General features: G+C 54.8%; 1 protein-coding gene and 1 pseudogene across 1 annotated transcript; one reads left to right on the forward strand and one right to left on the reverse strand.

Annotated features, from left to right (window-relative positions):
• Positions 1-246: 246 nt before the first annotated feature.
• On the forward strand, positions 247-7,198 carry NMUR1 (neuromedin U receptor 1). The gene is made up of 3 exons (XM_036912287.2): positions 247-470; positions 2,096-2,987; positions 5,235-7,198. The coding sequence occupies exons 2-3, from the start codon at positions 2,135-2,137 to the stop codon at positions 5,615-5,617; spliced, it is 1,236 nt and encodes a 411-aa protein (XP_036768182.1). The 5' UTR covers positions 247-470; positions 2,096-2,134; the 3' UTR covers positions 5,618-7,198.
• Positions 7,199-9,177: 1,979 nt separating this feature from the next.
• LOC118925927 (T-cell leukemia translocation-altered gene protein homolog) lies at positions 9,178-9,801 on the reverse strand (annotated as a pseudogene).
• Between the last annotated feature and the right edge of the window lie 1,376 nt (positions 9,802-11,177).

Below are 11,177 nucleotides of genomic sequence, written 5' to 3' on the forward strand. Positions count from 1 at the left end.
AGACTAAGCGAATTGGATCCTGGGAGGAGGCCCGGGAGCCAGCCTTTTAGCCTGATCACTTTAGTCCAGATCACTCGAACTTGAGCTGAGGCTCAGTTTTCTCGTCTGTAAAATGGATGGTCGTGGGCGTCCCAAGCGGTAACGGTGCTCCCGGAAGCGTCCCGTCAAACGCTTGGAAACAACTGCTCCCATTTGCGGGGGGGCGTTGCCGGGGGGAGCCCATGAGTGCGTCGGGGGGGCCCTGAGGCCGCGGGCCCCGCGGGCTCGACACTGCCCCGCCCCCTCTCCCCCCGCGGGTGCCCGGGCTGGGCGATGGGGCCGGCCGCCCGAGGGCCCGCGGGGGGCAGCCCGCAGTCAGCCCGCAGCCGCTCGCCGCTGGAGCCGCGTCCGCGGTCTGTGGGTCGGTGGACGCCCGCCCCGCCCCGGAGGGTGGCTCCCGCACCTACATCTCGCCGGCCGCCGACGGCTTGGTAGGTGGACGGGCGCTGGCGCGGGTGCGGGCAGGGTCTCCCCAGGGCGGTAGGGGCCCGGGGCCCTCGGGGCGCCCCCTCCCCGGGGGACTCGCAGCCTCCCGGGTTCTTCCCATCTTTTGCCAGCAGCGCGTCGAGGGGCTGGGGACATCGGTGCCGCGATCCTCCCCCGGGGCGGGGGCGCCTACCTGGCACCCTGGTCAACTGCGCTTTCCAGGCCCACTCCCGCGGCTCGTGGGTGAAAATGCGCTTCCATCCCAGCGTGTGGGGAGTGGGTGTGGGAGAGGCAGGGAGGCTGGGTAAGCCTGGGTGGAGGTTTGGGTGAAGAGGAAGATAGCCAAGATCAAGAATTTTGGGGGTCTGGGAGAAAGAAGAACCTGGAAAGAAAGCTGAATGGTGGGTGCACAGAAACATGGGCGACGGGAGGTCCCGAGACCCTGGCTGAGGAGAGGCCGTGGAGCTGAAGGGCTAGGGAGTGAATCCAGGGACCCAGCCTGCATCAGGGGAGGGTGGTGGGCTTGGGGGACAGGTTCAGGAGGACAGTCCAGCATTGCTCACTTGGGGCCGGGAGCCCAGCCACATGCCCAGTCCAGCCCGTTTCAGCCCTTCCCCATCTCCCTGGACCGTCCTTCCTCCTCCATGTAGGAACATGGGTTTATGTTCCTATGCATTGAACTTGAGCACCTAAAATGTACCAGGCACTCTCCTGAGAACTTTGTATGTATTCTCTTGCAGAAACCACGAGGTAGGCACCAAGGGCACCACCTTTTACAGATGAGGAGACTGAAGCACAGAGGGGAGGTCACAGCTAGAATGATGGTAGAGCTGGCATGGCCTGGGTCCTTAACTACTGTATCCGGTAGACTGGCAGAGATGAGGAGCCCAAGAGAGGAGAGGGAACTCCAGAACTGGCAGTGTCAAGGGCATCAGATATTTCAACTTTGAACAGTTTAGGTGACAGAAAACACCTAAGAACTAACTTTTGGATCAGCATTATAATTTTTAGCCCTTTCACACCACAGTGACACAGTTCTCACACTGCGATGGCTAATAGCCAGGCTTTTCCATGTGTCAGTCAGGCAGACCCTGTGTTAACACCTTTTGATCATTAAACTCCGCAAGTCCTTATCATAAGGAAACAGTCACAGAGAAGTTGCCGTACGAGTAGTCACACAGCCTGGAGTTGGCTGTATTTGAATCCAGGCAGTTGTTCTAGAGCCTTTGTTCTTAAAGACCATGCAACCCCAATACCTTGTGTCCATGCTACACCTTGTGTCCATTCTACAGATGGCCAGCCTGAGTGCCTCTCCCAAAGCCCATGGCTTGAAAGGGGAGACAGCTAAGGGGAGACTGCTGATAGCAAAGCCCATGAGTGAAAGGATCTGTCATTTATTCAAAGGTTTTAATAGATCATACATGTAAATATGAAGTCCCCTTTTCTATCATTCTTAAGATGTACATTTTTATGTCTCTGAAATTACATCTTACACTGGATGACAGCTTTTCTTCCCAGTGGTACATAAACTAATGTTGCTCTTAGTGTCCATGGCACCTTCGATTTGATGAATTACGGCAGAGCCAGGGTTCCCTGAGTGACTTTTCAGGGTGTCTCTTCTGTTCCACAGGTTCCCGTCTGCCTCAGTTGCTCCATCCTCCCTTGAGACATGTCCCTGGGGGATGCAAGGAGCCTGGTGCCCTGCAATGGCAGTAGCACCTGGGGGTTCTTTGACCCTGAGAACTTGAACCTGACTGACGAAGAGCTGAGACTCAAGTACCTGGGGCCTCAGAAGACAGAGCTGTTCACGCCCATCTGTGCCACGTACCTGCTGATTTTTGCGGTGGGCACCGTGGGCAATGGGCTGACCTGCGTGGTCATCCTGCGCCATAAGACCATGCACACACCCACTAACTACTACCTCTTCAGCCTCGCTGTGTCAGACCTACTGGTGCTGCTGGTGGGCCTGCCCTTGGAGCTTTATGAGATGTGGTGCAACTACCCTTTCCTGCTGGGTGCTGGTGGTTGCTACTTCCGCACCCTGCTCTTCGAGACTGTCTGCCTGGCCTCGGTGCTCAATGTCACTGCCCTAAGCGTGGAGCGCTATTTGGCGGTGGTGCACCCGCTGCAGGCCAGGTCCATGGTGACTCCGGCCCATGTGCGCCGTGTGCTCGGGGCCATATGGGGCCTGGCCGTGCTTTGCTCTCTGCCCAACACCAGCCTTCATGGCATCCGGCAGCTGGACGTGCCCTGCCGGGGCACAGTGCCTGGTTCGGCCATATGCACTCCGGTCCGCCCCCTGGCCCTCTACAACCTGGTCGTGCAGACTACAGCTCTGCTCTTCTTCTGCCTGCCCATGGCCACCATTACTGTGCTCTACCTGCTCATTGGACTGCAGCTGCAGCGTGAAAGGCTGCTGCCCCTCGGCAGCAGGGAGGCCAAGGGCAGGGCCAGGGCCAGCAGCAGCTACAGGCTCCAGCGGCTACAGGACAGGGGTCGGACCCAGGTGACCAAGATGCTGTGTAAGTGCTGCTGCTGGGGAGAGGGGCTGAGCCTAGACGGTATGAGGCTGGGGTCTCCAGGACCTAGGGGAGGGGCGAGTGTCTAGGTTTATGATGGAGGCTGAGTGTGAGGCTTGAAGTACCCCCCTTGCACTGTGTGTGCCACTATCTTGCTAGAAACTCACACTAAAGATAAATGTTAATAGGTCATGACAGGATTGGCTGCACAATTTGCTGGGTCCAGTACAAAATGAAAACTTGGGATCCCTTGTTAAAAATTATTAAGAATGTCCAGATAGCAACAGTAGAGCATTAAACCATGCCCAGGGCCCTTCTAGCTCAGGGCCCTGTGCAAATGCACAGATGGCACAGCCATGAAGCCAGCTTTGGCTCACAGAACCAAACCACAGACAGGGCAGGGGCATGTGGGTAGGTCCAGTATGACGGCTATTTGTGGGATATCTGCTTCTCAGCGTGTCTCAGCTCTGTCCTCCACAGCAGCCCTGGGGGCATGGCCATGGGCACAAAGTTCCCCAGGGAACTGCCTTCTGCCTGAGTAGCTATTGAAAAGTCCCAGGGAAGGATTCCAAGCCCATGGTGGGCTTAGGTTGTGGCCTGCCCCTGGGCCAGAGTAGCAGGATGCTGAAGTGAGCAGCACCCCCAGACCCACACAGTGGTATCTGCAGGGAGCCGAGTTCCCGAAAGAAGGAGAACAGGGTGTTGGAGAAGCAAGGTGACGAATGTCCTCCATGCACTGTCTGTGGTTCCTGAGGGACAACAGTGGCCATTGTCTAAAAGAGGCTCATCAGGAGGCATGTTTGTGAGGGCTGGTGTGCAAGGCAAAGAGAACCAGGGCAGAAGTGTGGATGGGACAGGCCGTGGCATACCTGGCTGGGTTGAGGCTCTGGGTTTTACTGTGGCCTAACGTGGCTCTGTTTCGAAACACTGGCCCTGAGGAAGCAACACAGATGGATACTAAGCCAATCATTGATTCCCTCCCCATCCTGATCCCTCCCAACAGGACCTGAATCAGGTAGGTGGGGTTAGCCAGGGCAGGGCAGGACAGGGCCTCGGGGAGACCTTGGTCAAAGCCATAGGATTGTAGCCAGCTACCTGGGAACTGCCCCAGTCCCAGAGAAAGACCCACTCCTCTCACCCCCAGGAAGAGTGTCCCAGAGCCCAGGTGTGCAGCCCCTTAAAATGGGACTGATCCCAGAGCGCTGAGCTTGCCTCGCGCTGAACCGTGAAGCCTGCACGGGCCACTGCCCCTGGCCGCCTGCCCCTGCCTGCTGGTCCCCTGCCCTGCTGGCCAAGGCTGCTCAGCTGGGGTGGCTCTCACCCTGGGAGGGTGGGGTGTTTCCTTAAGGCCACCTTGCTTGCTGGCCTGGAGCCCTGCTCTCCTCTCTCCCTCCCTCCCTTCCTCCTTCCCCAGCTTCACTTCCTGAGGTTCTTCTGTGCTCAGGGTCTGCTGTAAGCAAATCCTGACTGAAATACGGGATTTGGGGAAGAATCACGCTGGGGTGGGAAGCGGAAGGCACTGCAGGGGAAGGATAGGGAGTCAGTGAAGCCAAACAGAAACAAAAATCAGGGCAGGCCTGATGGCAGAGACCTAGGGAAGGTCGTGGCTGGTTAAGAGCAGGGCTGGAGGGACCTCGGGAGAAAGTGAGGGCCTGGCCGGGGTGCCCTGCCTTCTTCTGGGGGCTCTTGAGTAGGGAGGGGTCACTGCGGGGCAGGACATGCAGCTGGGCCTGGGGAGCTGGGGGCTGGTGCTGGGAGGCCCCCAGGACCAAGGCAGGCAAGCGGGTTTGGGTCACTCTCCCTGCTTGGAGCCTCCTGTTATGTTCTACTGCTTGGCCCCATTCTCTTGCTTCCACATCAGCAAGCATGACCCCCACGTGGGCTCCCAGAGGGGCCTTGGCTCCTCAGTCTGTGTCACCCTGGGGCTCAGCGTCCACAGCCAAGCGGTACCCAGTTCTAAACTCTGTGGTGAGAGAGGGGGATGGGGTCAGTGTGGCTGGGGTGTCCACAGCTGGTCCAGTTGCTATAGGGGGCAAGGACATGCCCACTGCTTAGTCGGTGACAGTGATGAGAGCAGCCTCCTCAAAAGGAGTGAGGCCGTGCAGGCAAATTTCTAGAAACTTCCGGATGGGTGACGGGTGTGGGTGGCCTGTGAGATAGGAGAGGAGGCGAGAATGGCAGACCACACTGAAGCCGGGGAGGGAGTTGAGAGGGCTCCACAGGCACCCATGTCTCCCTCTCTCCCCACAGTTGTGCTCGTCATAGTGTTCGGGATCTGCTGGGCTCCATTCCACATTGACCGCCTCATGTGGGGCTTCGTGTCCCAACGGGCCGAGGGCCTGCTCCTGGCCTTCCAGTACGTGCACGTCGTCTCTGGCGTCTTCTTCTACCTCAGCTCGGCCGCCAATCCTGTGCTCTACAGCCTCATGTCCAGCCGCTTCCGGGAGACCTTTCGGGAAGCGCTGTGCTTGGGGACCCGGTCCCGCCGTCGCAGACCCCACCGCCACTCCCACAGCCTCAGCAGGGTGACCACGGGTAGCATCCTGTGTGACTTGGGGTCCCCGGGCGACAGGGCCCACCCTCTGGCTGGGAACAGCGGCCCAGAGGGGCAGCAAGAGACTGACTCCTTCTGAGTGGCGTCTTGAAACCACTTCATCTTGAGGTAAAAGGGCCACACACAGTTCTAGGAGCCGTACCTGCCTCCTCTGCGGGGGTGTCTGCATGACCTGTCCCCCTTTGTGCCCTGCCACCACTTAGCCTAAAAAACTCTCACCAGTACCTCAGTGTTCCTATCCCATCCATGTATCCGAAGGCATATGAGGTCGCTGTCTGCCCTCCAGACCACCAGGGCCACAGTTCAAGTCCTTCCCCCGCAGAAACGTGGCAGTCGGCTACTGACAGAGCAAGCCTCCACCTGGAGACCCCCCCACTCCCACCCTCAATTTCTGAAGTGTTTCCATGCAGTCCACCTTCCTCATTTCTGGTTGAGCTTCTGTGGGTTCCTGCCCCTCTGGCCCCCCCTAGCTCAGCCTGCACCTGGGACCTTCTCCCTGGCACCCCCACGGCCTGTGTCGGCTCGTTCTGCTCTGAGATCTCTACCTGATGGAGCTTCTGGGTGGTGGATGGGGACAGGTGGTCCAGGGGACTTGGTTCCAATCTCAGCCCTGCTGCCACCACCCTGCTGTGTGTCATCCAACAGCAAATTGCCTCACTTTCTAAGCCTTGGTCCCATTTTGTTTGCAAAATGAAAGGGAGCCTGAGATTCTACAGTGTCACGTTTTGGCACGTTAGCTGTGGTTTCCTGTGCACGTGCATACGTCACTGCTTGTGACGAAGCTGATGGAAATCCTCTGATTAACAAGGTGGAGGTTACTGTCTACATCCTCACCACCTCCCAGCTCTAGCTCCCTCCCGACTGCCCCAGGCCCCTCAGCACACCCTCTGAAAGCCACTCAGGGCACATTCTTTGCTTCATCTAGAACAGGTGGGGCTTGGGACTAATGGAAAGCCAGCAAGTGAGCAGAGGCCCCCACCTGCCTCCAACCTCACCTCCTCGCAGGCTGGCTTGGGGGTCTGAAGTGAGCAGAGCTTTAGGCCTGGCTGGCCAGAGGATCTCTGGGGACAAGAGACATGGGCAAGGAGTGACCTTGTGAGGACAGCTCTGCTTGGGGCTCAGTGAGGTGAGAAGAGAGACAGGGACCAGTAGGTCCTGAAAGGAAGGCCCAGCCCAGATGCCTGGGGCCCAGTGGGGTGCTTGGCCAGCACGTGCTTAGTGGCTGGAGCTTGTCCTGCTGCAAGCGCTTGGGCCCTGTCCTCCTCCTGAGGGGAGACTGCTCAGGAAGAGCCCTGGCCTCCCGGCCTCCTCGGTGGGAGCAGCGGGTGCCCAGGCAGGAGAAGGCAGCGTGCTGTGGGCTCCGTTGGCCTGAGTTCTCCCTGCAGACCCTCCCCAGCTTGGCCCCAGGTCCCTGCCTGTAAAGTGGAAGCGACTGTACAGGGCTGCACAAAATGTCCTGGAGTTTTTGAAATTCAATTGTAAAAATAACAAATGTTCATTGTGGGAAGTTTGGAAAGTACAGATGAGCAAAAGTGAAAACAGTTTTAAATAATTACAAACCACCCTTGCCAGGGGCTGCGGGGGGCGGGGGAAACGGAGAGTTGCTTCCTAGGTACAGAGTCTCAGGTCGGCAGGATGAAAAAGTTGCAGAGATTGGTTGTGTAAATGTGTAAATAAGTGTGCAAATGCTTAAGCCATACTGAGCTGTACACTTAAATGGTTAAGATGGTACATTTCATGTGATGTATATTGTACCACAACTTTTTAAAAGAAAGGATTAAATCTCAAGGAAAAGAAAAAAATTAAAAATCACCCATAGGACAGTGACTGCACTGGGGTATGGGTGGGGACTTGATAATATGGGTAAATGTAGTAACCACATTGTTTTTTCATGTGAAACCTTCATAAGAGTGTATATCGATCATACCTTAATAAAAATTTTTTTAAAAATAAAAAATAAAAGTCACCCATAGCTTTACTTTCCAGAGGGAGCCCTGTACATTATGTAAGCTGAGGCTTGGCGGGGACATGGTTCGTAGGAGGAGCTGTGTCCAGCCGTGCCCAGTGTCACCTCTGACTTGAGCTCTGGGGGGCCTTCGGTAGAGTGGGGGAGCATCCAGACCCCACACTTCAAGCTGGAGCTTGCAGTTGTTCTCAAAGACTAACTGTGGACTCCCTGAGGGCCTCTCTTAAGTGACAGTCAGAGATGACTGAGGCTTCTGAGGAATTTGGTTCTGCGTGCATTTTTGAAGGGCCTGCTGTGTGCAGACAAGCACCTGGTGGACCAGGGAAGGTGGGAGATGTGAGTTATCAGTGTAAACTTAGTTATTAGTGTAGACTTGATGTATGTCTCCTAAGTGTCTCTACATGTCAGTGCATAGGTACCATTTATCACAGGTCAGTGGTTACCACGAAAAATGGAAACAGCAATTCAGGGCTCAGCCCTTGAGAAAAAGGGGTGGAGGTGGAGAGGCCAGCAGCAAGACCCCACCTGCCCGGAAGTAGCCCCTCCTGAAGCTTGGGTAGCAATCCCCCATGTGCCTGGTGCCTCCCCCACCCCAGGCCAGGAGACTCCATCTCAGTGTCTGGCCCCTCTGGGGCTCGTGTCCTCCCCTCCTGGCTGCCACCAGCTGCACCCCTGCTCCTCCCATGTTCAGAAATGTGGGCCCTCTCTTCTTTCCACCTCCTGCACTCCTGCCGTCATCCTGGGTGACGTCAAAGTCCACGTGGACGGCAAAATTTCCCTGCAGGCTCTGGAGACGTCTCCTCCACCCCGGCCTCTGGTGCCTCCGTCACACCCTCACTCCCGGGACCTCCAGGAGCGTCTCTGGTTCAGGACATGTGAGCTCTTGATCATGACTGCTGTCTCCATGGTAAATGTATTCTTCAACCTCATCTAGCCTTCCTGGTTCCCTTTCCTGCTCTGCTTTCTCCCAATCCGTCGGATTCCTCTGCTCTTCACCACCTCTCTGACGGGTCCCAGATCCCATGCCCACAGCAAGTCGCACACAACCTCTCCCAGTATTGCTGAGGGCCAAAGGTGAACATACTGGAATCATCCTTTCCATCTCAAAAACGAGAAAAGGTTATTTTCCTTAGGAATACAAAGTTCAAGATTAGTCTCATCAACAAAAATGCATTTGCCCACCATTCTTCTGTTAAGTATCTGCTCAGGAAACGTCAAGTACACAGTCTTAAAGTACATAGTCAGATGGTATTTCCAAATCAGTCCTGACATCTGGGAGCCCATCTCATTTTGTACACTTCTCAGCGTGTCCTCCTTCCCCGTTCTTGTCTTCTAATGGATTCACCAAATTTTCTTGGTCCCAAGTTTTCCTTGTGGGTAAAAGTTGCCTTTTTGGGGGGCTTCCTAGCATTTGCACTCCCTTCCCACTGGGGGGAAACCCTCAGTGTGTGTCCATTGGTGGGAGGCCAAGCCGAAGATCCCATCACAGAAGCTGAAAGGGTTTGGACTCCACCGCTGACACCCCTGCTTTGCCCACGACTTGCACTCAGGCAGCGGGATGATCTTACTCGGGACTCCTACCCAGAGCGAGGGACACTGAGACCCACAACAACAGGAGCAGACGTGTTCAGGACAGCAGCGCTAACAGCAGCATCCTGCCCGGGCCGCCCGGGGGCTCCTGCTGCTCAGTCTCCCTTGGTTTCTGCCCATTTTCTCCCCCAGGTTTTCCAGCCTTCATGTGGAGGGTCAGACCTACTGCGAGCCTTTTTTTGTCAAGGTAGAGGCAAACTTTACTGGCCCAGCGCCTGGGGCTGCTTCAAGCAAGGCCAGGCGCAGTGGAAGCCCGGTCCTGCACGCACTGGGGTACTGCTTGCTCTCAACTCTGACCATCCTTGCCGTTGTCCCTGGGGCCTGAGCAGTAGCAGAGCCAAGTGTGGGAGCGAGCAGCCCTGGCGATGTCCCTGGAGACCCCTCTGCTGCCTTCTCTTACTCCCTGTGGGTTTTGAGAGGTTCGTTCATTGCTGTTTCCTATGAAGGGAAAGGCGTGGAGCCGTCAGCTCTGGATCCGTTCTGGCTGCCTGGACCTGGGTGGTGATACAGCCCAGTGTCCGTGATCCTGTAGAACCCCCACGCCAGCTGGATGCCAAGGAGACTTAACGTGAGCTAACAGCAGCAGTAGCTTGAAGAGGGTCCCACTCCCACTGGAAGTCGCTGCCCAGGGTGCCTAGCATGCCCAGCATGCCCAGCACTGTGGCCAGAAGAGCCTGCAAGGACTGCCCAGACTAAGATGGTGCCATGGCCGGCTGGTGCCCCACCAGGGTCTCTGAGAGCCTTTCAATAAATCCCTTTGCTGTTTGAGTTGGTCAGTTGCTTGCTTTTGTCTGCAACCAAGAACCTTAACGGACCCATCCGTCCACTGGGTTGAAGGTCACACGTTCTGCTTGTTCTGCTAGTGCTTATCTTTACACATTTCTGAATGAACAGATTTTTTTTAAAACCCCAAACTATAGGCATAATACTTAATAATCATTCTTATTTTCTCTCTCACTCTTTTTAAAAACTATCTCTCTTCTTTTAAGAGGCAAGAACGTTGGGGACAGATTTAAGGAATTTGATCCTGGAAATATATTTTTCTAACAGTCTAAACCTCTTCAACAGGAGACAAGAACTTTAGAGTGTTTCTACTGACAAAGCAGTAGGGTACAGAGGTGGTGGGCAAGGGCGCTGGAGTCAGGCTGCCCAGGTTTGAATCCTGCCTCAGCCACCAATTACCTTTAAAAGCCAGAATGGCCTTAGGCCAAAGTCAGACTGGACTTTGAAAGGTCTTGACATTTCTAAAGAAGGAATATACAACCTGGCCGCACATAAATAAGAGATTCAGAGTCCAACACTGACAGCAGTGTCCTTCCAAACAGTGTCCAGGTTACTAAATCTATAAGGTTCAGTCTGAGGATGGAAGTTATTCTCTAAGGTAAATATCTCTTTGTGTGGCCTCTTCAAATGCAACACCCCAGCCTCACCTTCTTTAAGCTTCTGCACAGAGCAGGGCAGGACAGTTGGGGGGCTGTTTAGGAACAAAGGCCAAGGCTCGGGTTGGGGACTGTAGGGATTCAGGTGAGGCTGTACCTGGCTAGATAACAGTGCCCTGGCTCAGGAGAGATGGTCACAGGCTGGGTGAGGCTGGAGGACCTGGAAGCTGCTACCAAATTCTCTGGATCACCTTCAAGAGGAGCTGGTATTTTTAAATCTAATATTTAAGTACCTAGCCTCATTCTCTGGATTTCCTGACTGCCCTTGCCTAGAATTTTGGATTTGGAACCTTTCCTCTCATCTTTTTCCCTGTCTGTCACCCCTTTGTCAGGCATGCATAGGCAGGATTTCTTTTGTTTCCATTTTAGTAAATTTGAAAAAATGAAGTACATGAAATGGAAATAATTACTTCTATTCTCAACATCTAAATTAACCACTGTTAACATTTTGGCAATTTGATTGCTATCACTTCCCCACACATATCTCCTTCCCCCATTAATGAATAATAGATTGTTTTCAATTATTTACTTTACAAAACAACTGCCTAGAACCATCTGGTAGAAGGTCGATGATCATAATGGATGGATGAAGCTGACAACACCCAACTGTCTGGTCAATTTTAACATCACTCTAAGTGTTACAA

This window comes from Manis pentadactyla, chromosome 6 (genome assembly GCF_030020395.1).
Source record: "Manis pentadactyla isolate mManPen7 chromosome 6, mManPen7.hap1, whole genome shotgun sequence".
Lineage (NCBI taxonomy): Eukaryota > Metazoa > Chordata > Mammalia > Pholidota > Manidae > Manis > Manis pentadactyla.